The sequence below is a fragment of the Pongo abelii genome, chromosome 19 (assembly GCF_028885655.2).
Source record: "Pongo abelii isolate AG06213 chromosome 19, NHGRI_mPonAbe1-v2.0_pri, whole genome shotgun sequence".
NCBI lineage: Eukaryota > Metazoa > Chordata > Mammalia > Primates > Hominidae > Pongo > Pongo abelii.
The window spans coordinates 91,679,028-91,706,570 of NC_072004.2; the positions used below are offsets into that span (position 1 = coordinate 91,679,028).

Sequence of the window (27,543 nt, forward strand, 5' to 3'; positions counted from 1 at the left end):
TGAGTTAGGAGACGTCTTCAGAGGAGGATGAGGACTTGGGGGAATTTGTGGGTTCCCTGGCAGCCTCACAGTGGTTGTCAGACCCTTCCCTCTTTGGAATGTGCCATCACAAGGCATTACACGCACTAGGTGTAATGACAGTGCACTAGCAGGCACACAGTAGGTAGACTGACCATTAGTGCGTTAACACACACACACAATAGGACTGTCAGCACACTAGCAGGCACACACACTAGCTGGCAGGCCTTGACCATGGACAGAGTATTTTTCTCTACACCGTGGAAGAATATCTGAGGTCCTCTTGAGAAGTGTGAACTACATTCAGCTAATTTTTTATATTTTGTAGAAACGGGTTCTTGCTTTTTTGCCCAGGCTGGTCTCGAACTCCTGGGCTCAAGCAATCCACCCGCCTACTCGCCTCAGCCTCCCGAAGTGCTGGGACTATGGGTGTGAGCCACCATGCCCAGCTCTGAGTTTTATTTTTTAATTTGAGAAAAAACAATCATACACCCAAAGTGTGTTTATAATTTACATGCACAATTAAAAAAAAAAAAAAGACAGAGGCCAGGTACAGTGGCTCACGCCTGTAATCTCAGCACTTTGGGAGGCCAAAGCAGGTGGATCACCTGAGGTCTGGAGTTCGAGACCAGCCTGATCAACATGGGGAAACCCTGTCCCTACTAAAAATACAAAAATTAGCTGGGCATGGTGGCTAATGCCTGTAATCCCAGCTACTTGGGAGGCTGAGGCAGGAGAATCACTTGAACCCGGGAGGTGGAGGTTACAGTGAGCCGAGATCGCACCATTGCACTCCAGCCTGGGCAACAACAGCGAAACTCCATCTCAAACAAAACAAAACAAAACAAAACGGAATCTCGCTCTGTCACCCAAGTTGGAGTGCTGTGGGGATATCGGCTCACTGCAGCCTCGTGCCTCTCAGGTTCAAGCAATTCTCATGCCTCAGCCTCCCGAGTAGCTGGAATTACAGGCGCATGCCACCACACCTAATTTTTGTATTTTTAGTAGAGATGGGGTTTTGCCATGTTGGCCAAGCTGGAATATGCACAATTGAAATGATAATAGACAATCACCTGTGTACCTGACACAGAATTTAAGAAGTCCAAGACCTTTGAAGCCTCTTGAATGACCTTTCCCAGATGCATATCCTCCTTTCTTCACCAGACTCAGTATCCTCCAATTTGCATTAATCGGTCCCTTCCTTTTCATTGTCATTTAATCCTATATGTGTGTATCCCTGAGCAATGCATTGTGGGTTAGCACATTGATTCCACAGCACTTGTGACCTAGTCCCTCTCCCTAACTTCTGGTGGGTGAGCTCAGTGGAGTTCTCTTACCAAGGTAGATTCCTCCAAGCAAGGGCTGGCTCTTTTTCTCTTTTCTGTGACCTCAGACAGCGACTCTGACCCAAACGAGCAACCATAGGTCATGAGGAGATAATCCAAGAAGCCTCCTTACAGCAGAGAACATTGAACCTGGGAAGGATTTGGATAAACAGGAAGAAGAAAGGGAATTTTTGGAAGACAGAACAGTGCAAACCAAAGCAAGTTCATAGCCACGCACATTCAGGGCATCTATTGGGAGCCGGTGGGGCCTGGGGAGGTGCTAAGCTTGGACAGGCAATGGCTGGAATGAACGTGCTCTGGGCAGTGAAGGAGATAGGGTGCGGGTCATAGCCTTCATCCATGAAAAGCGGCACATGCTGTCAGGTTGGCCCAGAGATGCCTCAGATTCATCAGGTAAGGCTCAGCCATACTGAGGTAACAGACGGTTTTCCTTCTCACCCATACAAAGGCGGCTGCAGTGACTCAAGAAAATCTCCCCTCAGGGCAGTAATATCATGACCCAAATGGGGAATCTTCCATCCTCTCTCCTAGCTGTGAGTTGGCAAACTGTAGCCCTGAGGCTGCTGCCTGTTTTTGTAAATAAAGTTTTATTGAAAATTAGCCAGGCATGCTGGTGCTCCCCTGTGGTCCCAGGTACTCAGGAAGCTGAGGCAAGAGGATGGCTTGAGCCTGGGAGGTCAAGGCTGCAGTGAGGTAAGAAGGACTGCACTCCAGCCAAGTGACAGATTGAGACCCAGTCTCAAAAAAATTTTTTTTTATTGCGACACAGTTGTAGGAATTTTTTTTTTTTTTTTTTTTTTTTGAGACTGAGTCATGCTCTGTCACCCAGGCTGGAGTACAATGGCACTATCTTGGCTCACTACAACCTCCATTTCCCAGGTTCAAACAATTCTCCTGCCTCAGCCTCCTAAGTAGCTGAGATTACAGGTTCCCGCCACCACGCCTGGCTAATTTTAAGTAGATACAGGGTTTCACCATGTTAGCCACGCTGGTCTCGAACTCCTGACCATAGTGTGTCCGGAATTGGTGGGTTCTTGGTCTCACTGACTTCAAGAATGAAGCTGCGGACTCTCGCAGTGAGTGTTACAGCTCTTAAGGTGGCGCGTCTGGAGTTTGTTCCTTCTGATGTTCGAATGTGTTCCTGGTTTCGCTGGCTCAGGAGTGAAGCTGCAGACCTTCACGGTGAGTGTTACAGCTCTTAAGGTGGCGCGTCTAGAGTTGTTCCTTCCTCCCCGTGGGCTCATAGTCTCGCAGACTTCAGGAGTGAAGCTGCAAACCTTCGCAATGAGTATTACAGCTCATAAAAGCAGTATGGACCTAAAGAGTGAGCAGTAGCAAGATTTATTGCAAACAGCAAAAGAACAAAGCTTTCACGGTACCGAAGAGCACCGGAGCAGGTTGCCACCACTGGCTCAGGCAGTCTGCTTTTATTCTCTTATCTGGCCCCACCCACATCCTGCTGATTGGTAGAGCCCAGTGGCCTGTTTTGACAAGGTGCTGATTGGTGCATTTACAATCCCTGAGCTAGACACAAAGGTTCTCCACGTCCCCACCATATTAGCTAGATACAGAGTGTCCATACAAAGGTTCTCCTAGGCCCCACCAGAGTAGCTAGATACAGAGTGTCTATTGGTGCATTCACAAACCCTGAGCTAGACACAGGGTGCTGATTGATGTGTTTACAAACCTTGAGCTAGCTACAGAGTGCCGATAGGTGTATTTACAATCCCAGAGCTAGACATAAAGGTTCTCCAAGGCCCCACCAGAGTAGCTAGATACAGAGTGTCAAGATTGGTGCATTCACAAACCCTGAGCTAGACACAGGGTGCTGACTGGTGTGTTTACAATCCCTGAGCTAGACATAAAGACTCTCCACGTCCCCACCAGACTCAGGAGCCCAGCTGGCTTCACCCAGTGGATCCCACCCCGGGGCTGCAGGTGGAGCTGCCTGCCAGTCCCTCGCCGTGCGCCCGCACTTCTCAGCCCTTGGGTGGTCGACGGGACTGGACGCCGTGGAGCAGGGGGCGGCACTCATCGGGGAGGCTCGGGCCGCGCAAGAGCCCACGGAGCGAGTGGGAGGCTCAGGCATGGCGGGCTGCAGGTCCCTAGCCGTGCCCCGCGGGAAGGCAGCTAAGGCCCGGCGAGAAATCGAGCGCAGCGCCGGTGGGCTGGCACTGCTGGGGGACCCAGTACACCCTCCGCAGCCGCTGGCCTGGGTGCTAAGCCCCTCACTGCCCGGGGCCGGCAGGGCCCGCCGGCTGCTCCGAGTGCGGGGCCCGCCAAGCCCACGCCCACCCGGAACTCCAGCTGGCCCGCAAGCGCCGCGCGCGGCCCCGGTTCCCGCTCGCGCCTCTCCCTCCACACCTCCTTGCAAGCTGAGGGAGCCGGCTCCGGCCTTGGCTAGCCCAGAAAGGGGCTCCCACAGTGCAGCGGTGGGCTGAAGGGCCCCTCAAGTGCCGCCAAAGTGGGAGCCTAGGCAGAGGAGGCGCGGAGAGCAAGCGAGGGCTGTGAGGACTGCCAGCACGCTGTCACCTCTCAATAGGTGATCTGCCCACCTCAGCCTCCCAAAGTGCTGGGATTACAGGCATGAGCTACTGCACTCGGCCCCAAATTAAAATTTTTTATTTTGTAGTAAAGACAGGGTCCCACTACGTTGTCCAGGCTGGTATTGAACTCCTGGGCTCAAGTGATCTGTCCACCTCCGCCTGAATAAAATGATTATACTGCTATTTCTTGATTTATCAATTTTAGAAATTATTTACTTTCAATTACAGTAGATCAATATTTACATACTTAAAACTGCTACCTCTACATCTGCTTCCCACCCACCATCCTGCAGGGCGCACCTACGGAGATGGGGCTGAGACCTGGCCTGGGCAGCTTGGGGGCCTCCTGGGGTACTGGTACATGTTCGTAGTCCCAGCTGCCCAGAAAGCTAAGGCAGAAGGATCACTTGACCCAGGAGGTTGAGGCTGCAGTGAGCTCCATTGCACCACTGCACTCCAGCTGGAATGACATTGAGACACTCTTAAAAAAAAAAAAAAAAAAAAAAAGGGCGGGCCAGGTGGGAAAGCTGCCTTGTATCTGAAGTCAGTGCCTGCCACAACAATAGGCCTCTTGTGTTTTGGACATGAAGCTATAGTGGCCTAGCTCCAGGCCCATTCATTTCTGTCCTCCCCAGAGAAAGTGGCTGGGAGTCCTGGGTCTGAGCAGATAACTAAGGACCCTGAGAAGGAGGACCCTCCTTAGAAAGCTTTTACTTCTTGTCTTTTCCTTAGCAGAGAGGCAACCTCCTGTGTCCAGCCAAGTGTCTCTTTGAAAAGATTGCCAGCGCTGGGCATGGTGGCTCATGCCTGTAATCCCAGCACGTTGGGAGGCCAAGGTGGGCAAATCACCTAAGGTCAGGAGTTAGAGACCAGCCTGGCCAACATGGTGAAACCCTGTCTCTACTAAAAATACAAAAATTAGCCAGGCCTGGTGGTGGGCGCCTGTAATTGCAGCTACTCAGAAGGCGAGGCCCAGGCAGGAGAATCGCTTGCATCCAGGAGGCGGAGCTTGCAGTGAGCCAAGATCGCACCACTGCATTCCAGCCTGGGTGACAGAGCAAGTGTCTCAAAAAAAGAAAAAAAAAAAAAAAGAAGAAAGATTGCCAGGGACTCACCTACCATTAGACACACCTAGCAAGCAGAGGCAGGGCCACCTTATCACTGGGCTGGCAGGTACAGGACAGAAAGTACTCACCAGTCAGAGTGCTGCTTTTAGGAAATGCCATTAACTGTTCTGGGAGTGGTGCAGCCTTTGTCCCTTGTGGGACATGTGACATTTGGCGAAAAATGTAATCTGGCATAAGCCAGCAATGAATTCATCACTGGGGAATTGGCTTTCACCTTCCTGCTGCCTCCAACAGCACAGATTAGCTTTTGTATCTTTTCAGTATCATTGAGGGAGAGCTAAGAGGTATTCCAGGGGGCGGACAGGGCTTACGAAGTCGAATGTGATCATTAAGAGAGCCAGCTCTGGAAGCAGACACCAAGTATCCGGGCTCAAATCTCAGCTCTCTGAGCTAGCGAGTGATGTTGGGCAAATCACTTAGCCACCCTGACCTCGTTCATTTTCGCGTTTATTAACTGGGGATATGCAGAGTCCCACCTAATTGGGTAGTTGTGAGTATTAAATGATGTAACCCAGGCCAGGTGTGGTGGCTCACATCTGTAATCCTACCACTTGAGGAGGCCGAGGCAGGTGGACTGCTTGAGCCCAGGAGTTTAAGACCAGCGTGGGCAACACAGCGAGTCCTTGTCTCAAAAAAGAAAAAAAATTATTAAATGATGTAAAACCCAAATAAAGAATTTGGCACAGAGCTGGGCTCTCAGTGTGCTCCCAATAGACAGAGCTGTTCTCATCACCCAGGAAGACTGGGATGTGCCTGGAGTAGAAGCAGCCCTTCTGCACAGTCTCCTTCCTCTTTGAGGCAAAAGAATAGAAAAGAAAAAAAAATGGCCAGGCGCAGTGGCTCGTGCCTGTAATCCCAGCACTTTGTAAGGTCAGGGTGAGAGGATCGCTTGAGGCCAGGAGTTCAAGACCAGCCTGGGCAAAAAAAATAAAAATAAAAATCAGCCAGGTGTAGTGTTGTGTGCTTGTAGTCCTAGCTTCTTAGGGGGCTGGACTGGAGGATTGCTTGAGCCCAGGGGAGTTGAGGGTTGCTGCAGTGAGCTACTGCACTCTAGCCTGGGCAACAGAGCAAGACCGTGTCTCAAAAAAAACAAACAAACTGGCCGGGCGTGGTGGCTCATACCTGTAATCCCAGCACTTTCAGAAGCCGAGGCGGTCAGATTGCTTGAGGCCAGTAGTTCGAGACCAGCCTGGAAAACATGGCAAAACCTTGTCTCTACTGAAAATACAAAAATCAGCCACGTGTGGCAGCGCATGCCTGTAGTTCCAGCTACTAGGGAGGCTGAGGCACGACAATCGCTTGAACCCAGGAGGCAGAGGTTGTAGTAGCCAAAGTCGTACCACTGCACTCCAGCCTGGGTGATAGAGCGAGAAATTGTCTCCAAAAAAAGAAAAACAAAGCATAAATTTGCAATGAAAAATAGCAGCAAAAAATAGGTTATGTTAAACAAACAAAGGCTAGCAACAGAGTTGGAAATCCACAAAAGGTGAAGAAAACCATCGCACCACCAGTGTCTCCTGGACCCGAGCCTTCAGGGAGTGTGTGAGTCCAGCCTTGCCCAGCTGCCTTGGCGCTGCTTGTTTTCATTGTCTTCTTATTGGCGCTTTCCCATTCTCCTTTTCCTCTCAACACCTTTCTGCTTCTCCTGGCCACTTTGTCCTTTTGTCCTGGCATCTTGAAGAAACAATAGGGAAGCAAGAAATAAAAATTAGAGGATGGAAAAAAGAAAGGAAGAAAGGAAAGGAAGGGAGGGAGGAAGGAAATGAGCTTTTGGATCAACCAAACCTGAATCGAATCCCAGTGCTACCATCAGTCAGCAGGGGACAGGGAGTGTTCATGACCTTGAGTGGATTTTGTGCCGTCTCTGAGCCTTGGGCCTAAAGGGAGTTCTGAGAGCCCTCAAGTTCCATCTTTCAGCTTTGTTGGATCTGTTTGGATTTAGGGAAATAAGAGGTGGAAAGGATGAAGAAAGGAACGAGAATTTATTTTTATTTTTTATTGTCATTATTTTTGAGACAGAGTCTCACTCTGTCGCCCAGGCTGGAGCGCAGTGGCGCTTGAACCCTACAAGGTTCAAGCAATTCTTGTGCCTCAGCCTCCCGAGTAGCTGGGATTACAGATTACAGGCACGCACCACCACGCCTGGCTAATTTTTGCATTTTTTTTTTTTTTAGTAGAGACGGTGGTTTTACCATGTAGGCCAGGCTGGTCTTGAACTCCTGACCTCAAGTGATCCGCCCACCTCGACTTCCCAAAGTGCTAGGATTACAGGTGTGAGCCACTGCGCCTGGCCAGAACAAGAATTTAATGCACTGCAGAGATGGAGATTGGGAATGCCAGTTCTCTACCCTTCCCCCAAACCCATTACCCAAGAGAACTGGTGTCCTTTTCTCCCCATCCCCACAGAGGCGGGGAGGGTTCACTCATTTCAAGCATCTCCAGCGGAACTCTTAGTGCCCTCTATAGATCTTTTGGGTAAGGGGCCCTTTGAGAGTCCCACAGAAGTGACAGCTGCAGCAGGAAGGGAGGTAGCATGGGTGAGCTAACCACTGCCTCACTCCACCGCTGGACACTCTTCCCCTCCACTGTCCCTCAGCGGCCCCACCTGTGAAATGAGATTCTGGATTTGGGGGAGGATTGAAATGAGTTAATAGACATTCAAGTCTTAGAGAGCTGCCTGGCTCACAGGAAGTGCTTGGTAACTGGCAGCTGCTCGTTATGGTCCGGCTATTGTGTGCCTGTTTCAGGACTCATTCAATGACTTGCATTCACAACAACCTTGTTATCCGGGAACGGAGGAAATACTGCTAAGATTGTTTCTCTTCTTGGTTGCTGCCTCACCACTTGTCCTGGAGCCCAGACCATTGATGTAACAAGGATTTTCTTTCTGAGGATACCATGTTTTATTTGTGATTCAAGCCTTTTTTTTTTTTTTTTTGAGATGGAGTCTCGCTGTGTCACCCAGACTGGAGTGCAGTGGCACAAAATCGGCTCACTGCAAGCTCTGCCTCCCAGGTTCATGCCATTCTCCTGCCTCAGCCTCCCGAGTAGCTGGGACTGCAGGCGCCTGCCACCATGCCTGGCTAATTTTTTGTATTTTTAGCAGAGACAGGGTTTCACTGTGTTAGCCAGGATGGTCTCGATCTCCTGACCTCGTGATCCACCCGCCTCGGCCTCCCAAAGTGCTGGGATTACAGGCATTGGCCACTGTGCCCGGCCCATAGAATATTTTTATTGCTCTATTTTACCTACCATACATTGTCCTCTCAGATTAAAATAATAGTACCTTCAGTTAATAATACCTTGCATTTAGGAAGTTGCTTTCCTCCCATCAGCTCAAAGCCCTCTACAAACATGACCTCATTCATTCTCCCAGGAGTGGGACAGTCCTAGGTTTCCCAGCTACTCATCTCCAACCGGATTCTCAGAAGCTAAAATATGGATTAAGCACTTCCATGTCTCAGGACCACAAATCACGGGCTCTGTTGCTTTCCTTCCTTCTTCCTGAGTGACCTTAGGCCCACAGAAGATAACTAGAACCTGAGTCTCTCTGGCTTGGGGGCCTTGCCCTCCATGCCTCGCCCGGGTGCCCACAGCTGGGACCTGCAATTGTTAAACATTACATAAACTGGATAAACTGCCTTGATATCCAGGAAATAACAGGTTTGGCAATTTTGGACTCTTGCTTTCGTTGGGAACTTACTTCTGAATTAAGACCTACGGGCTCATAGGGGACATTCCACTACAGCCAGAAATGTCTCTCCCCAGGGTAGACCCTCCTACTCACGGCCCTGGCATGTTTGACACCCGCATGTACTTGTGAAAACCTGGAGCCCCACAGTGACAGTATTTCCTTCTTCTGGGCTGCTTGCAGCCTGAGCTCCCTGGCAATGTATGCTGCCGGCTGCTCACTTTTGTTTTCACCTTGCAATTACTGGATGGGAAGGCTGCAAGCTGTACTGGACTCTCCAGCCACACGCCAGGTCCCAGCCCACGTGTACTTCAGGGCAATTCCCAGGAAAAAGCTGACTGCTACTCCTTCAAAACAAACAAATAAACAAAAAAACGAACCAAATGGAATGAGCTCATTATAGTACCTGAATTTTTTTTTATCAGTACAGAAACATTAACATTAATTGTAATCTTCTTCTTGTTTGTAAACTTTAAAAATACATACTGTCAAGTTTTCTTAGATAGGGAGTTAAATCCAATTTAGGCAAAGTCAAGACAGAACCACGACGTGCTTTCTTATTATAAGCCTCCTTCTGTTCTGCAGACCTTTAACTGGTTAAAATACACTCTGTAATTAGTAGTTCAGATAAAAAACTCACAAAGTTCTCCTGAAACAGAAACTCTAACAGTGAATCCCTAATAATATTTATCTTCCCAGTCTGTTCTGCCCCTTCCCCAATCTGCTTAAACTTCTAGTTCTTTTCCTACCCCCACAATTCTCAAACACAGCCCTGAAGATCAAACCCTAATCCAGAAGATGGAAGCTCAGCACATACAAACAAATTTGGAGCCGGGCATGGTGGCTCACACCTGTAATCCCTGTGCTTTGGGAGGCTGAGGCAGGAGGATCACTTTAGTCCAGGAGTTCAAGACCAGCCTGAGCAACTAAGTGAGATCTCATCTCTACTAAAAATTCAAAAACTAGTCAGGCATGGTGGTGTGTGCCTGTAGTCCCAGCTACTCAAGAGGCTGAGGCAAGAGGATCGCTCGAGGTTACAGTGAGCCGTGATCACATCACTCTAGCCCTATCTAACAACAACTACCACCAAATTTTGGGCTTTAAAGGGCTACGACTGAGAAACAGTATCTCTGTAGAAACACTCACTGTTTGTTATTGTTTGTTTTTATTTGGTAGACATGGAGTCTGTGCTATGTTGCCCAAGCTGGTGTTGAACTCCTGGCCTCAAGTTATCCTCTTGTCTCGGCCTCCCAAAGTGCTGGGATTATAGGTGTAAGCCATCCCAACCCCAGACTCCACCCCTACTGCCACCCATTGTTTTTTTAAAAGATGGTAGAAATTAAAGCTTCATGTTAGCTTTCGTGACAAGCAAGAGAAAAAAAAAAGAAATTAAAGCTTCAGTTAGGTCAACCGATTTAACAAGAAAAAATTCTTGACTTGGCATTTTGGTCACTGAGAAAGTCTCACTTTTTTCCTTGCATATTTCCTTGCATATCATATTTATTGTACATAAATCTTGGCTTCCATCTTCAGAGAGCAAAGTCTTTGGTCTAAAAACTAAGAAAATACTGCTCGATCCCTGCGGTGGGTAGTGATTAGAAGAGGGCAGGACGCGGGTTCTTAGGGTGCAAGTAACGTTCTGTTAATTGATCTGGGTGTTCACTTGGTGAAAAGTCTGGGAGCTGTACCTGCGACATCGCACTTTGCTAATGTACGTTATATTTCAATAAAAGATTTTTTTTAATTGGACTGCTTGAAAGTTATTTTTAAAAATTACATGCTTTTGAGACTTGAGCAGCTGCAAAGGCTCTGTTTTCTATTTTGATCATTCTGTTTCTCGAGATGACCACATCTTTCAGAGGAAATGAGTCAAAGCCACTCTGTCTTGCTTTTCCAGCTGAGCATGTTCTGTTTCAATGAAGTAATGAATGAACTTGGCCGCACCACCCCCAAGCCTACAACAGCAAACAGAGGGCCCTCGGCCAATCAGCAGGCACTCCGGGTTTTCAAGTTGAGTTCAAACAGGACCACTGGAGGCCAATCAGAGCGCGCGGCCCCGCCCCGAACGCCCGGCCGTGACCAACCACGAGGCCGGATGAGCCAAAACACAGCTGCCGGCCAATGCTGGGGAGCCCCACGGCGCCGAGCTCCGCCAATGGGCGCGGCCGGGCGAAAAGAGAAACAGTGAGGGCCCCCGCAGGCCGCAGGATTCGAATCGAACGTCCTTACGGGAGCCGGGCGCTGGCGGAGCGGCGCCCCGGCCAATCAGCGGCGGTCCCCGAACGTTGGGCCGGCCCAGCCCCGCCCCGCGCTGTTGTTTGTGGTGTCGGCCGGGCCGCGGGAGCCGAACCACAACATTCGCCAGGCGGGCGGCGGCGGAGCGGGCGGCGGAGAGGCGGCGGCAGCGGTGAGCGCGAGCCCCGGAGCCCCGGGCGGCCGGCCTCCCGCGCCCGCGCAGCCCCGCGTCTGCGTCCGGCCGGAGCCGCCGGGCCCCGCGCCGCGCCATGTCGGTGAACATGGACGAGCTGCGGCACCAGGTCATGATCAACCAGTTCGTGCTGGCCGCGGGCTGCGCGGCCGACCAGGCGAAGCAGCTGCTGCAGGCGGCCCACTGGCAGTTCGAGGTGCGAGCCTGGCCGCCGCGGGGCCGGGCCGCGGGGGTCGGGGACGCCGGGCGGCGGCGGGGGCGGGGAGCGCTCCTGTCGTCGGCCCGGAAGGCGATCGGCGCCCGCGAGCGGGTCTTACGCGGGACCGGGGCTGGGGCCGGGACCGGCTCCCCCTGCACGTGGGGCGGCCGAGGGTCGGGGGCCGCGGGCCGGGCGCGGAGGCGGGGAGAGCCGGTGGGGGGCCCGGCCGCTGCGTTTCCTGCCTCCGCCTGGCCCGCCGTGTCACTGCCCTGTTTGTCCGCAGACCGCGCTGAGCACGTTCTTCCAAGAAACCAACATTCCCAACAGCCACCACCACCACCAGATGGTAAGCGGCGGCGGGCAGGGGCGCGGGCCGGGGCCGCTGTCAGCGCGGCGGTGACAGCCATGTTGCCGGGGAGCGCCGCGCCGCGAATGTAAACAAAGAGCCAAAATGTCTTCCAGGAAAGAGCGGCTCCCGGGCCGGCGCTGGCGCCTCCAACTTTGAGGCCCGCCTCTCGGGCTGCTGCTGCTTGGCCTCGGGACTGGTGCCCGGCACTGGTCCCTGGGAGGAAGGGGCGCCAAAGTTGGGGGGAGGGGGGAGAGGGAGAGGGCCGGGGGCCTGGCGAGGGGCTCAGGAACTGGGGGACTCCAGAGCCAGGGGATGGGGAGGGGGCTCGGGTGAAGCCCGGACGTCTGGGGCACCGGGAAGCCCGCGCGAAGGGCCCAGGGAGGGCGCTGGGGGTGCTTGTGTTTATAGGGACCCCCCTCGTGCCGTTGAGTGGTTTCCCCCCTCCCCCTCCACACACACACACCCAGCGCTACAGGGAACAGGAAAGGCATGAATCCACCCTGGCTCAGGAAGCCGGGCTCTACCCACAAAGATCTGTTCAACCTTCCGAAGCCCAAGGGGACTGGGAAGTTGGAAGGACATACATCCCCCCAAGCCAGGAGGACACACAGATTTTGACCCAAGATAAGGCCAGGAATGTGTCTTTAATCTCTGTGTTGAGCTCCACCAGCCCAGCACACAGAGAAGTGGTCCGGGGTCTGGATTTGCTTTCTTTTTCATTCTGGCCCAGGCCCGAGCTTTTGCCCTCCTGGCCATGGGGGGTACCCTGCTTTCTTGAGGCCCAGGACATCCCTCCTCCACCCTACCCCCCTAGTTACCTATTAGCCCTGCTGGGGGAGGAGGCGCAGGGCTCAGCGATAGGGATCTTAAAACATTGTTCCCCAGGAGAGCTGTTGTGGATTCTAGGTGCATTTCTGGGATTTGTAACACTTGGTGCCCTTGCCTTTGGCTCTCTGTTTTCATCTAGTCACAGAGGACAAGTAGAGGGGTCTGTCTTGACCTTTTTAACTAGTTTTTCTCAGAATGGCTGATGCTGTATATAAATCAAGCCAAAATGGCATTTGAGTATGATGGGAGCATGGTGCTGGCCACAGGGCTCTTAGAAACCCAAGAGGGTTTCATCTCCGGGAGACACCGTCCCCTGCACTTGACCATGAGAAATGGCCAGCGCCTGCCTATGCTTGAGTCTCAAAGCTTCCTGCCATCTCCTGTCAGGATCCTTGAGATTTCCTCCCACCAGCTGTGGCCATCCCAAAAAGCTCAGAACTTCCAGATACTACAGCCATTCTGAGAGGCTGAGAACAGGGAGGCTCCCCAGAAAGAGCTGGTCTGACATCCTGTTTAGTTCCTATTGCCCCTCCTCTGCAAACCCCAAGGAGATGCTAAGTCTCTTTTGAAGCTTCCCTCAAGGAAGGCAGCAGGTTTTGGAACACACATAACCAGTGTGTCCAGCAGTGCCCAAGTCTGAGTGCCTTAGCAGCACAGTGGAGGACACCATCCCTGCTCTCAAAAAGTTCGTGGTTTCTTTTTTTTTTTTCTTTTTTTTTTTTCTAATTTTATTTTTGAGAAAGGATGGGGCAGGGGGAGTCTCTATGTGGCCCAGGCTGGTCTTGAACTCCTGGCCTCAAGCTATCCTCCCGCCTCAGCCTCCCAAAGTGCTGGGATTATAGGTGTGAGCCACTGCACCCAGCTGGCGATTTCTTTTCTTTTCTTTTTTTTTTTTTTTTGAGACAGAGTTTCACTCTTATTACCTAGGCAGAGTGCAATGGTGTGATCTTGGCTCACTGCAACCTTTGCCTCCTGGGTTCAAACGATTCTCCTGCCTCAGCCTCCCAAGTAGCTGGGATTACAGGCACGTGCCACCACACCTGGCTAATTTTGTATTTTTAGTAGAGACGGGGTTTCTCCATGTTGATCAGGCTGGTCTCGAACTCCCAACCTCAGGTGGTCCGCCTGCCTCAGCCTCCCAAAGTTCAGGGATTACAGGCGTGAGCCACTGCGCCCGGCCTGGCAATTTCTTTTAGACAAAGTAAGTCAAAGGAAAAAGATTAAAAACAAGAAACAAAACAAAACACTAGAGGCCAGTAACAGCAAAATGGCAAAACCAGAAGTCATGAGGAACTGATAAATGGTTGTCACGTACGTTACTGTAGATTCCCATAGTTGGAAGCTTCCCAGTTGATAAGGAGGGTTTCCCAGTTGATAAGGAGGGTTTCCCAGTTGATAAGGAGGGCTTCCCAGTTGATAAGGAGGGCTTCCCAGTTGATAAGGAGGGCTTCCCAGTTGATAAGGAGGGCTTCCCAGTTGATAAGGAGGGTTTCCCAGTTGATAAGGAGGGCTTCCCAGTTGATAAGGAGGGCTTCCCAGTTGATAAGGAGGGCTTCCCAGTTGATAAGGAGGTTTCCCAGTTGATAAGGAGGTTTCCCAGTTGATAAGGAGGGCTTCCCAGTTGATAAGGAGGGCTTCCCAGTTGATAAGGAGGGCTTCCCAGTTGATAAGGAGGTTTCCCAGTTGATAAGGAGGTTTCCCAGTTGATAAGGAGGGTTTCCCAGTTGATAAGGAGGGTTTCCCAGTTGATAAGGAGGGTTTCCCAGTTGATAAGGAGGGTTTCCCAGTTGATGATAAGGAGGTTTCCCAGTTGGAAGTGGAGAAAGGCACCACAGACTGGAAGTGGGAGGACAAGGTGGGTACAGGGGCCAATGGGTTTTCTTGAGAACTGGCCGAGGGGGTGCATCTGGTTCAAAACCCTGATTTTACAAAAGCAGAGAGAAGCTCCAGAGAAGTTCAGGAACTTGCCCAAGCTCACACAGGCAGGCCACCACAGGCCTGCCAGCCATCATCCCTGCGGTTCTCTGGTGGCTGTTTGAGGAGACAGGCCTCGCTGGCTGGCGGGGAACTGGGGAAGTCGGTCACGCTGCTGTGATGCAATTGGCCTCCACCCCCACCCTTCATTCATTGTTTCCTGCTGCCGAGAAGTCATCCCCAGAGGGTGGGGGGGGGGGCAGGGAGTAGTGGAGGGAGGAGGGGAAAGGTCTGGGTGGGGCCAGGCCTCTGCATTGAGTCTTTTGGCCTCCCCTGAGGACCCCTAGAAAGGCAAGGGTCAGAGCTCCCTTGGTGCCCCTGGGTGCTGACATGGTGTGGGGCTTAATGGACAGGGTGTGCTAGTGTCCCCCTTCCATGTATCTTACACCCCCCCACACAACCTCCGGTTTCTAGCTGTGAAAGCTCCCTTTGTTTTTGTTTTTTTTTTTTCCTGAGACGGAGTTTTGCTGTGCTACCCAGGCTGGAGTGCAGTGACACGATCTCAGCTCACTACAACCTCCACCTCCCGGGTTCAAGTGATTCTCCTGCCTCAGCCTCCCAAGTAGCTGGGATTACAGACGCCCATCACCACACCCAGCTAATTTTTGTATTTTTTAATAGAGACAGTGTTTCACCATGTTGGTCAGGCTGGTCTCGGACTCCTAACCTCAGGTGATCCACCCGCCTTGGCCTCCTAAAGTGCTGGGATTACAGACGTGAGCCACTGCGCCCTGCCAAAGTTCCCTCTTTCAAGGTGAAGAGCCCTCAAGTCTTGTTCCCCAGCTCCTGTGCCTGGGGGAGGGGCCAGTGTTGCTAAAATTAGGAGAAATTCAAAGAAGGACTCCTGTGGCTTCCTGGGAAAGGGAGAAAAGCGGCTTTGAGGTCCCAGCCAGTTTTGTGTGGTCTTGTTCTCTGTGTTGCCTCTTGCCCATGCTGCTGACGAGGTGCTCCTGGATGGTACTCCAGCCCCTGCCCCCAGGATAGTGGCAGAAGACAGCAGATGGGGGACTGTAGCTACCCCCAGGAAGAGGACTGAGGGGCTGGACAGACTGAGAAACTGCCAGCCTGCAGCCAAGGGCAGGCCAGCTGTGTGTGCGGCCTGAGGCTACAGACACAGGACATTGAAATCCCTGGTTTGTGTCCTCAGGGGTCCCAGATATAAAGGGGCTCTTGACTCTGTCTGTGCAGCGTGGCCCAGTAGATGTTAAGAGCTTGGGCCTGCAGACTTAGGAGCTGGGGAGGTCCGTCTTCTCAACGTGCCCTCTGCTGTGGGTGCATTTTCGTGCAAGTGACTTGACTTCTGGGCCTCCGTTTCCTCATTTGTCATAAAGAGAATAATTGAAGCCACTAAGTGTCATTGTTAAGCGAGGCAAAGCCTTCAAGGCCTGGTGGCTGTCACCCTTAGTGTGGTGTGAACGCATCCACTAAGGTGGTTTAACTTTTCCAGGGTTGGCACAGGAGGGAGAGCCTCCCCACTGGCCGCTCTCCCTTGCCCAGCAGCCTGGGAGCATCTGAGGGTGGCTGGTGAGGCAGTCAGCTGGTCTCCCTGCCCAGGGAAGGCGCGGAACAGTGGTGTCCTGGGCTGCCCCCTTGCCCTTTCACTTTAATCTGACACCTTAGCTCCTGGGTCAGCAATTAACCATTTACTTTCAATGCTCCTCGGGGTGTCATTTCCAGGCCTCATGAAACCCTGTTGGTTTTGATAAGGTTCTTGGGTTTTGGCCTTGTTTTCTGTTTGTATTGGCTCGGGGAGAGGGCGCTTTTGTCCTGTGGAAGCTGCTTGTGCGAAAATGAATGAAGCTGAAAAATGGGAGTAAAGGAGCGGCTGACCTGGGTAAGCCCCATCCAGTGGCTCGGGGACCCCCGAGGCAGCCTCCCCACACCCGTGTTCTCTCCCCACAGATGTGCACTCCCAGCAACACCCCTGCCACGCCGCCCAACTTCCCCGACGCGCTGGCCATGTTCTCCAAGCTCCGAGCCTCCGAGGGCCTGCAGAGCAGCAACAGCCCCATGACAGCCGCAGCCTGCTCCCCACCTGCAAACTTCAGCCCCTTCTGGGCCTCGTCCCCCCCCAGCCACCAGGCGCCCTGGATCCCGCCCTCCTCCCCAACCACCTTCCACCACCTCCACCGCCCACAGCCCACGTGGCCCCCAGGAGCACAGCAGGGGGGCGCCCAGCAGAAAGCCATGGCGGCCATGGACGGCCAGAGATGAGACTGGACGCCGCCGGGCGCTGGGCTGGAGCTGGGGGCAGCCCAGGGTTGTGGGGACACAGGAGGGCCAGGGAGGGGGGAGCCGGGGAGGGCAGGGGGTTTCCCGAAGATCGCACTGGAAGATTTTATAAAAGAATTTTTGTGGGTGGGGGGGATAGTAAACTTCCTGGGCCACTTGGGTCCTTCAGGAGTTTTTCAGGCAAGTTTTTCCTCTGTTTTTAATATATAACTATAATATATATGAATATATAAATATAACTAATGTGCGTGAGAATGGGCTTGGCACACCTGGGGTGCTCGGGGCTAGGGCTGCCATGCTGCAGAGCCGATGGGAGTGATGTTGCGGACACAAGGCGTCTGTCAGCTGCCTCCTTTAACAGCCATGCCTTCTGGAATCTGAAAGAGGACACCACTCCTGCAGTCAGCGGGCAGCCACATAGCGGCTGCAGGTCCCGGGAGGGCCTGAGGCCAAAGTTGTGGAAGGCCCTCTTGGTATCAGGGCTCTCCCCATGGCCTCTTCCCGACCTCTGATTGCTGGTTGTGGCCCCATAGCTCGTCACCCCCGTCTCCTGCTGAATGTGCAGGGCTGATGTGGCCCTGAGGAGCTGACTTCGGTCAAAGGCCGGGCTCTGCCCAGCAGGGGACGTGACTGCCCTGGGCGCCCTGCCCCTCCCGCTGCGTGTCCAGGTCCAAAGTGGAGAGCCTGCCTTTGGGTTTAGTTCCCGAATTAGAATCCCATCTCACCAGGGTGACATTTTAATTTAAAAACTTAAAAAGAGACTTTTCTAACTTCCCTGGTTTGCAGTGCTTTTATTTCCGTTGGTGGGAAAAGCGGTCTCCTCGGAAGAGGGGTGGTGGGGGTCCCTTGCCATTGGGCTGGTCTGGATGTTTTTTGCTGTGGGATGGTCACACCAGGGGCTCTGACAACAGCAAGGTCCAGGTTGGTGTGGGGAGGGGAGGGGCCGGGGTCTGTCCTGAGTTTCTGTGACCTTCTCTTCTTGGCCCCATCGGTGTAGCCCCCACCCACAGAGCCCTAGTGAGAAGAGCTGGAAGCCATTTTCATCTGCGGTGGGGAGAGCTTCCTTCTAGCTGGGGGCCTCCTGATGGCACCCCCCCCAGGCCCTCCCAGGAGGCATCTTCCAGCTGGGCTCATCTCCGATACTCCTCCCCTCAGCTTCCCAGGGCCCGTGGAGTGGCCATGACCCAAAGTTCAATTAAGGCTGGCAGGTTCCCAGACGGGCCTGCTTCCATTCCCCCTTCCCCGCAGCCCTGCAGGCGTCAGCATGGGGCGAGGTTACCAGTTCCTGACCCAGCAGCTCGTCCTCAGGTGGTCCTGCTGCGCGGGAGGTCAGCTGCGTGGGGAGCCTGTCCACCTGGCTGATGGGGGTGATGGCCGCGTGGCTGGGATTCCTCCTCCAGCCCTGCCCTTCGCCGCCACACACTGTCCGGGCAGCCCCTTCCTGTCCCGTCCTCCCGCCTCGCCCTCTGCTGGGGTCTACGGAGCCCAAGTCCTGCTGGAACACAGGCAGGACAAGGGTTCTGGAGGTTCAGGCCGGAAGTGAAGTGAAAGTCGAGAGGGGCCGGGCCTGGCACCCACTGCATCCTGCCTCCGGGCCTCCTCGGGCCCCTCACACGGTGGGGCAGCCCCTCCTCCAGTGGAGCGGAACGGTGGGCCCCGCTGCCCCTCCACCCCTGCGTGTGACACGGACGTGCTTGGGAGCTGGGTTCGTCCTTTCAGTTTTGTTTCCTGGTTGGAAACCCCTGAGACTCCTCCCCCTCCCCCCGCCCCTGCCCACCTGTGCTTTCCCAGGCTGGAAGGGGCAGCCCCTCTCAGCACGTGGGTGGTTAGGCAGTGACGTCCCCAGGCTTCCTGGGCCTGCGCCGGGGTCCACCCAGGTGTGGGCCATGCCCAGGTGCGGGAATGGTGGGGGGTTGGCCTGGCCGGCTTGGGGAATGTCGCTCTGGGACCTTCTGTGGGCGTGGGGAAGGCCTGGGTGAGGAGGGCTGGGCTGCACCTCCCTGCCAAGCTGGTGAATTTGGCTTCTAGACCCGGGAAACTGAGCCGAACTTCTGACATTTCACAGCCAGGGTGGGGCCGAAAGTAACAGGAGCCCAGCTGGAGCCAGGGAGGGGCGGCCCTGCCTCTGCCTCCTGCCCAGGGAGAAAGGGGCTGGGGCCCAGGGGTGCCCACCCGGGGCTCCGCTGTCTGAGCAGCTCCTCTCTTCTGTCCAGCTCTGAGCATGACATCATCACATAAAGACTCCCAGGGTCTCCGCAGAGCAGGCCGGGAGGGAGCGGCCACCCGACCCAGCCAAACCTGCCCCGCTTTGCCCACGCCGGGGTCAGGGGCCAGAAACCTGTTTCTGGGCTGTTTATCGCCACATTTTCCTTTCCTGTGTGATTTTGTCTCCTCACACCCCAAAGCAGGCCTCTTGCCCCAGACATCCCTTTCCCATGCTGGGGAGATGGGAACTGGGGGTGGGGGGAGCCCCTTTGTCAACTCTGAGCACTTCCTTTTCTCTGAGGAGGGAGCCTCTGAGGCAGAAAGGCTTTGGTGACCTCAGGCCTTTATAAACCTCAGGGTGGGGGGGCCACTCTCATCTACTGGGGGACCCCTAGAATCTGGCTGGAGCCCAAGCTTAGGAGGTCAGGGGACTCCTTGGTCCCAGGAGCTTCAAGTGGGTTGCAGCAGTGATAGGGGCTCATCTCTAGCAGTTGCTGCACTGGCCTGAGCTCGGTCTCACCTGCACTCCTCTGTCCCCTCACCTGCCAAGACCTTTAGTGAGTCCCTTGCCTGCAGGTGTCAGGGCTAGGGCAGAGGGAAGCAAATCACAAGCGACAAGCGCCAGGCTCGCACCACCTCTCCACCCGCCGCCTGGATGTCTTTTTCTAGGAGGGGAATGGGGAAACTGGGTCACAGCCACAGCAGCCCCTGCTCTGTGCCTTCAGGCCCCGGCTGTCTCTGCAGCAGCCCACTCAAGGGAGAGAAGCGGAGGGCGGCAAACAGAAACCTGCCCAGCCGGCTGCAGGGGTTCGCCTCCAGCCATTGGCACTGCTTCCCCGGAATCCCACGCCAGGGGTCAGGAACCACCCTGAGCCAGCAGCAAGAGCGCAGCAGGCAGCTGCCACCCTCACCCCCAGAGTGCTGGACACTGACAGCACGGGCCCCAGCCCCCCAGGCTAGAAGGCAGGTCTAGAGGCAGAAGGCAGAGCACCCCCAATCTAGCTGAGGCCAGGAGAGAGTTGGTGGGGTGAGCGCCGGCCCAGCTGGTTCCGGGGCCAGGAGTCTCCCTGTCCCCAGTGCAGTGTCCAGCCCTCCGAAGCCCCGGCGCCCTTGGAGAATGGAAGCTGAGGACCCACTGTCCAAGAGAAGGTCTGCCGAGCAGGCGGGCCTGGGGGTGGTCTGGAGGCACATGGGGGGCTGCCTGGCCAGCAGCGGGTACTTCCCTCTCCCTGGATCCTCCTGAGCCAGGACTGTCAGGGAAGATTCGCCACACCTAAACTTCCTCCTGAATGTTTATTTACACCTCTGCTCACTGAGCAGTGCTGGACCGCGGCCCCCGCGTGGGCTCCTCGAGCCCCTCCCCAGGAGGCATGTCCACGTGCCTCTCCAGCCCCCTGTTTGCCACCGCGGCGGAGCTGGGCGGGTGGGCTGTGTTCGGCTGGGAGAGACGGCCCTCGGAGGAAGGTCTGTCTTTCTGTTGATGAGAAGAAACTGCAAGACAGGGGGGCTGAGGTTGCTCAACACATTCCCCAAGCCCACCAGGGGTCACCCCAGCCTGCCCATTGCCCAAGGAGGTTGAGAGCAGTTTTGTTCGCCGGGCTGGGCTGACACAGGCTGGAGGGGAGCTGCCGGGGCCGGGGGCACAATGCAGGCCCATCTGAGCTCCTAAGCAGTCATGAAGCACCCTTCATGATCTTGTGAATGAAAAATAAACAAGCGCGTCCTTCTGCAGGAGCCAAGAGCTGCCTCTTTGGTACTATTTCCTGTTAATACAGACACAAGATGACATCCACACCGATAGGCACAGGAATTTTCCTGACACTACCAGTCCCTCTCTCCTGCTTCCAGAGCATTTTCAGTGCCCTTAGAGTAGACACTGGGAGAAGGGAGCTAAGTATTCCCAAGAAAACACAGTTCTGGGAGCCAGGGTGATAGTCATGTGCTCACTGTCCACCACTGAGGCCTGCCGTTCCCAGCACAGCCTCTGGGCCAGAGGGCTTGGCTTTGAACTCCAGCTCTGCCGCTTCCTGGCTGTGTGACGTAGAGCAAGGACCTTCACCTCTCTGTGCCTCAGTTTTCTCAGCTGTAAGTGGTGCTAACGGTCCCTACCTCTAAGTGCTGGTACGTGGATTAAAAGTGGTTCATCCGTGTAAAGCTCCTAAACTACTTGGTCTGTGGGGGACCCTGGATGATGGTGAGGAGCCATGAGCACCGCAGCCACTTTTCTGTTGTGATTTCCTCCTCCCTCAGCGCCGGGTCCTCACTGAGGGCTGGAGTGATGCTGGAGAGCATCTAGCCGAGGGGCAGGGGAGGGTGGAGGCTCTGGTGCGGGGGGTCCCTGAACCTCCCACAGGCATTCACAAGGAATGTGGGTGCATAATTGTTTTACAGGAGGAAGGTTGGCAGCTTTTATTAGATTCTCGGGGGGGGGGGGCTGACTCCAAGCAGCACTAACCCAGCACCACCTTGATGATAGACGAGGAAACTGAGGTCTGGAGAGGGGAGAGCCCTTGTCAAGAGTGACCTTGTCCAGGGTCACTTGGCAGTGATCCAGCCTCCTGGCTGCAGGGCCTTGTTACCAAACCCTCCTGACCTTCAGGCCCAACTTAGCTCCTGCGGAGATCAAGGACCCAAGTGATCTTCCGGGCCGGGAGGCAGAGAGAGGTTCCTCCATAACAGGGTCGGGGCCTCATGGGGACCCGGGCATGGCCTGTGCCCAGCAGCCACGATGCAGAGCCCAGGCGAACGAGCTCCATGACAATCAGTGCACGTGAGCAGGGCAAGGGCGTGGACCTGGAGCCAGAGATGTGGGTGGTGACCCTGTCCCTATTTCATCTTCTGTGGAATGGGACAGTAACAGCACCTACCCACCTCCCAGAAGGGGCACAAATCACTCAGTCACTCGGGGTTTCTCTTTTCCACACCCATCCCCTCCTTCGGCTCCCAGGCCCTCCCCTCTCCAGGGAGATAAAGGTGTGGCCCTACGTGAGCAGCAAAGGGGGCCGGCAGGGCCAGCGGGGAGGCCTGGCAGGACGCCCCACCCAGAGGGAAGCTACCTGAGGTGTTGCCAGCCGACATCTGGGCGCTCTGTGGCCGAGAGGGCAGCTGGCCATTGCCGCCGAGGGATGGCGGCCTGTGCACGTGGGGCCTGGGCTGCTGGGACTTGTGCTTTGAGGTCCCTGAGCCTGATGGGAGACAGGAGGGAAGGGTCAGTGCTGAGGCAGCGGTGAGAACTCTATAGGAACCCCTGGGGGTGGGGAGAGGGCCGCAGGGCTGCTGGTCATGGCCGGCCTCAGCTGAGTGGGGTCCTCGTCATTCTGAATTTGTGGCTAGGCCCCAGAGAAGCGGTCTTCATTCATTCTCGTGGCCACCCACCCAACCCACCCACTCGCACAGAGTCCCTGAGGACCTGCACACGTCAGCCCTGTGCCAGGTGTGGGGTGAGTTCTGACCTGGGGTTTCCAGGGCAGGAAGGGAGGCATCTAGAAAGGCGCATACACAGCCAAATGCATGATGGGAAGTGACAAAGCGCAGGTTTCGGGCGTTGCCACGGGAGGCGGGCATTCGGGGGCTGAAGCGGTAGGGCTCAGCAGAGGGCACTGTGCTGAGTTTTGAAGAAGGAGGAAGCCCTGATGATGCCATGGACAGAGGCCAAGACAGGAGAGCCCAGCAGGCAGCCGGGATGGAGGCTGGCAAGAAAACACGGGGCCACCCCATCCCAGCTGATGGCTGAGGCTGGACAGCCGTCCTCCACCTGTGAACATTTACCTGCTGGCTTCTCGAGAGACCTGAACATGTGGAGTGAGGGGAATGGAGAAGGAAGACACCCAGGGTCCAGTGGCCCATAAAAGTGCCAGGCCCCACAATGGATGCATGCCCTGTGGGACCCAAGTGAGGCGCCTGGGGGCCTCTGGACTCCACTCACTGTCTTTGCGGAGGATGCCCGGCAGCCTTGTGTCCATCCGTCCCTTGTAAATGTGGCCATCCAGGCCCAAGATGTCCACCTCATCACGCTGTAGAAGTGGACAGATACCATCACCGTTGTAGCAGCCACAGCCCTCCCCTGGCCCCTCCACACAGGCCTGAGGCACAGAGCACTGTGGTCTCAGAACCCTCCTGGGGGGCTCTGGGAGGCACTAGGGTGGAGCGAGAAGGTGGAGGGAGGTGAAATGGTATCAGGGCCATGGCGGGAGGCCTGGGAGGCCGGAATGCTGCTGGGCAGGCAGGTGGCCGTGATGAATCTTTCTTCCCAGAAAAGGGTAAGAACCTGAGGCTTTGACTGGGTCTGATTAAGGAATTGCCTCAAGGCAGAGGGCTGGCTGATTTCTGGTGGCTTTAGAGAATGACTCAGGAATCTGGAGCCGTGTCAGGGCCTCCCTCCCTAGTGGCCCCAGGCAGGGCCCTGACCTTCATGGCAATCTGGATCTCTTCAGTGGGATACAGGCCCCGGGGTAGGTGCTGCGGGCGGCTGCGGTGGTAGGGGTAGGTGAGGGTGTGGCTGCCTCCGCAGCGCCGGGGCACGGTTGAGTAGGTATAATCAGCCATATCTGTCACCCTGTGATGAAGACAGGATGGAGTCATTGGGAGCAGACCGCCAGGGATGTGACCTGGGATTCACCCACCATGGGGCTGACCAGAGGGAAGTGGGGCAGCTTCTCTTCAGGGGCTGCTGGGAAGCAGAGCAGCAGGGGCCCAGGAACAGGCGGGTGGGGGCAGAGCAGCCGTGAGGCCAGGCCACCCCAGTGACTGTGCACATGGGCAGGCGTGCACACACACACCCACACACTCACACACTTACTCATACACACAGTCACACACACACACATACATGCACACACACGTACTTATGCACATACATACACACGAAGATACGTACTCACACACATACTCATACACATGCACACACACACGTACTCATACACACATGTACTCATACATGCACACACATAAACACCCACACTCACACATGCACTCACCCCCACACTCATGCACACACGCACTCACACACACACACCCTTACACACACTCATACATTGACACACTGACACATGGCTTACACACATTACACACACACTGACACCCCTCGCCCACACTTTCTCACACACACACACACACACACACACACACACTCCCTTTTCTCCCCCAGCAGTGGGGCAAGGCGTTTGCACGGCCGTGCACGGGCAGAAGCCAAGCCTGGTCGCTGGGTGCCTGCTCCCGTGGCCTCACCCGCCTCTCCTGTACCGTTTGTAGCAGGGGGAGCCCAGGCACTGGGCGTGCAGCAGCTCGCGGATTATCTGGCTGCTGGCCTTGGTGGAGCCCCCGAAGTGGATCTGCACCTTCTCGATGTTCATCAGCATCTTGGAGTGCATGGAGCGCAGGCGCCCCACGCTCTGCTCCATCTGCGCCAGGTCACCCCGAGGGAAGGCACTGCCCAGCTTGAGGCTGCAGGGTGTGAGCAGAACAGAGGGAGGGTTGGCCCATGGCAGGGGCCTTGACCTTGTGTAAGCCGAATCCTTCAGTTTCGGTCCCTTTTGTGCAGGACCCGTGGGCTCTTGGCCGAGGGCTGGGGGTCGCTGGGCAGCTTGACCCCTCAGCAGTAGCCCTTTCCACAGCATCTGAGGGCCAGACTTGCCGGGAAGGCTTTCCTCAGATGGGGAAGTGCGGGCCAGCCAAATGGAAGAAAGCCCTGCTGCCTGTCTGCAGCTGCAGGTGGAGGAGCTGAGGGCAGCCCCGGGCCTTCCCATCTCGGCGCACCTGGCCCCGCATACCTGGAACCCGTAGGGCTCTAAGAGCAGCCTGAAGTCCTCTGAACTATGGACTCCCATCCTTAGGAGAAGAGGAGCAGCAGGGAGGTGGGCAGGAGCCAGAGGGAGCATGAGATGCCCACCGCCAGCCTCCTTCGTTGGCTGAGCCCACCCTCCGGCTGAGCTATGCCGGACCCTCCCCCCACCGCTCTAATCCCAGGGTTGCTGAGACAGCCAAAGGCTGAGGAAGAGGTCGAGAAGTAAAGGAGCTCTCAGAGGCAGCTGGTGCCCTTGACAAAGTCCCACCGTAACTCCCAAAGGCAGGTGTGACTAAGTCTGCCTCCTACACTCATGCCCCGGGAACTGCCAGGGAGCTAGTTCAGAAATCAGCCTGTGGCCCCCACTGTCCCACTCCAAGGAGGAGGCTCTCCACACTATCCCACAGCGCTGCCTTCTGTCACGTTCCACCGGGCCCTCCGGAGTCATCCCTGTCCCCTGCCTTCCCCATCCAGAGCCCTGGACCCGGACCCATACGTCCCATATGCTGTCCCATAGCATACTTGCGGCTATGCTGCCGGACCTGCTCCAGTTCAAACACCGTGTAGGGGCGGAGGGAATGGTGCCCAGGTAGGCCTGGACCCGCGGGGGTCACGGGGATGGCACTGGGCAGGGACAGAGGGAGAAGGGGCGGGTCAGAGTGGGACGAGTCCCGTCCCCCAAATCCACCTGCCTAAAGAACCTTCCCACCCACCCCCGGCCTGGGAGGGAGCGAGGGCTGGAAGCAGACGCATGAAAGAAAGGGAGAGGACAGGTGGACACAGGTGAAGGGAGGAGACGCAGCCCTGCCATGCGAGGCCGTGTGCCGGCGGGGCGGGCACTCACTGTCCGGTCACAGGTGTCTCCAAGGGCCGGTCACATGAGAGGCAGTGGAAATGCGCCAGGAGCTGCCTGTTAGGAATGGGACGTGCACGCAGGGTGAGTGCTCTGCCCGGGAGACCCAGAAGGGCTTGGGGCTCTGCAGGCCAGGCAGGCCGGAAGCTCAGCCCACCAGGGTGCAGATCATGTCCCTGCTCCCCGGGAATCCATCTGCTCCCACCTCCGGGCTCACATCGCAGACCTCCCTGTCCTAACCCAAAGCCAGCAGGCTTCCCACGGGCCCCTGAGGGTGCCCTGTGCAAGTCTCGGGCGCCCCCTGGCGGCCACGAATGGGAATCCTGGAATTCAAGGCTACCACGGGCCAGGTCCTATGGGCCAGGCCCCCAGGAGCTGTCTCAGCTCTGGGTACTGAGGACCTCTCCCTGTCCCAAAGGCCCAGCTTAGCTCAGCCAAACCCAGAGAGCCTTAAGCTTCCCCTCCTCCCTTTCTCTGCTGTAATACGAAGGGGCCTGAGCTAGAAGAGCGTTTCAAGCTCTAAAATTCTGTCCCTCCAACCATGGGACAGTCCTGGGCAGGATCCGCTGTGTGCTGGCAGGAGCTGTTTGTCTGGAGACCCCCAGCCCCCTCTGCCCTCACCCCCTGAAGAGCGTGCCAGCCTCCTCCCCTGCCTCCCAGGCCTCACCTCCGCATGGCAGCCGCCTCGTCTGCCTGGTAGAGTGGGGGGCGCTCCCTGAGCTGCTGTCGCAGCGATTTCCACCGATCCTCCAGCAACTGCTTCACTGGGTCCAGCTCCAGGCGGTCCAGCTGCGGCAGGGAAAGGGGGGCCAGGGGACCTCTAAGGAAGCAAGTAGGGGGCTGACCCAGGAGAAGGTGGTGCTGTACCGATCCTGGGGGCAGGGCTGTGGGATGGAGAGCCCTGCCATGCCCCTGCCTCACCTTGTTGTCCATCTCTGTGAGCAGCTTGTCCAGCATCTTCTGCCAGTCCTGCTCCTGCCCGCTCATCTTGGCCACCAGCTCCTGCATCATGTGGTTCAGCTGCTCCGTGGTGGCATCAAACTGGATACGGCTCACTTTGGTGGCCAGAGCACTCTTGTCGGCTTTCTGCCCAGAGACAGACAGAGGTCCCCACATCTGGGAGATGGCCATGGAGGGGCCCCATTCCCTGGGGATGTCGACCCCTATCACCAGGCAGGTTTCTGAGAGCCCACACTCCTCTCGCCAGCTCCCCTCCACTCAGTCGCTCAAAGAACGGTCAGCGAGACCACCATGGGACACAGTGTGGCTCCTGGGGCCTGCACCCACCACATCGATCTCCATCTCCAGGTGCTCCCTGTTGGCCTTTTCCTTATCGAGCTTCTCCAGACCCTGGTACAGCATCTGGGGAGGCCAAGTGAACAGAGAAAAAAAGAGCCAGCAGCTGCGGGGCTGGGGCACCACATTGAGCCCTGGCCCCATCCCGGCCACCCTGCGGCCACTCACAGCAATGTCCTTCTGTTTCTGCCGATGGTCCTCAATGAGGTTGCTAGTGGTGATGTTGAGCTTCTCGCAGTCACCCTGCACCTGCAGGATGGCACTCTGCACGCGACCCAGCAGCTCCTCGTCCTGCGGCAGGAGGGATGGGAAGGCTCTCGGAGGCTGCTGGCGCGATCCCACCCCCTGCTGCCATAATATTGCTGCCCCAGGTAAGCTGGCCCTTAAAACATCTGCAAGGCTGGGAGTGGTGGCTCATGCCTATAATCCTGGCACTTTGGGAAGCTGAGGTGAGGCGAGAGGATCACTTGAGCCCAGGAGTTCGAGAACAGCCTGGGCAACATAGGGAGACCCTGTCTCAAAAACAACAATGGAAAACAATTTTCCACTAACAGTGCGGGAGGCTCTCTGTCTGCCCTTTCTGGGTGTCCACCCCCACAGGACACAAGCGTCAGTCACCTACATCCCCACGGACTAGCCTTGTGACCCTGGCCTGCCGGTCGGGGGTCA

At 55.7% G+C, this 27,543-nt stretch overlaps 2 protein-coding genes across 11 annotated transcripts in view; one reads left to right on the forward strand and one right to left on the reverse strand.

Moving 5' to 3' along the window:
* The first annotated feature begins 10,961 nt into the window (after positions 1 to 10,961).
* UBALD2 (UBA like domain containing 2) lies at positions 10,962 to 17,512 on the forward strand. Its single transcript, XM_024235494.3, has 3 exons — positions 10,962 to 11,352; positions 11,639 to 11,701; positions 16,409 to 17,512. The coding sequence occupies exons 1-3, from the start codon at positions 11,233 to 11,235 to the stop codon at positions 16,718 to 16,720; spliced, it is 495 nt and encodes a 164-aa protein (XP_024091262.3). The 5' UTR covers positions 10,962 to 11,232; the 3' UTR covers positions 16,721 to 17,512.
* A 2,705-nt stretch (positions 17,513 to 20,217) lies between these two features.
* Positions 20,218 to 27,543, reverse strand: part of QRICH2 (glutamine rich 2) — a 33,816-nt gene continuing 26,490 nt past the window's right edge. For 2 of the 10 annotated variants that reach the window (XM_054537382.2, XM_063718979.1), the window contains 11 exons: positions 27,043 to 27,165; positions 26,866 to 26,940; positions 26,500 to 26,664; positions 26,246 to 26,367; positions 25,570 to 25,635; positions 25,248 to 25,349; positions 24,170 to 24,385; positions 23,351 to 23,498; positions 22,869 to 22,956; positions 22,000 to 22,128; positions 20,218 to 20,434 (listed from right to left, as the gene is read on the reverse strand). In XM_054537382.2, the coding sequence (XP_054393357.2) occupies positions 20,253 to 20,434; positions 22,000 to 22,128; positions 22,869 to 22,956; positions 23,351 to 23,498; positions 24,170 to 24,385; positions 25,248 to 25,349; positions 25,570 to 25,635; positions 26,246 to 26,367; positions 26,500 to 26,664; positions 26,866 to 26,940; positions 27,043 to 27,165 (1,416 nt within the window). In that variant the 3' untranslated portion in view covers positions 20,218 to 20,252. The other 8 variants (XM_054537383.2, XM_063718980.1, XM_054537384.2 and 5 more) reach the window with 7 other exon arrangements.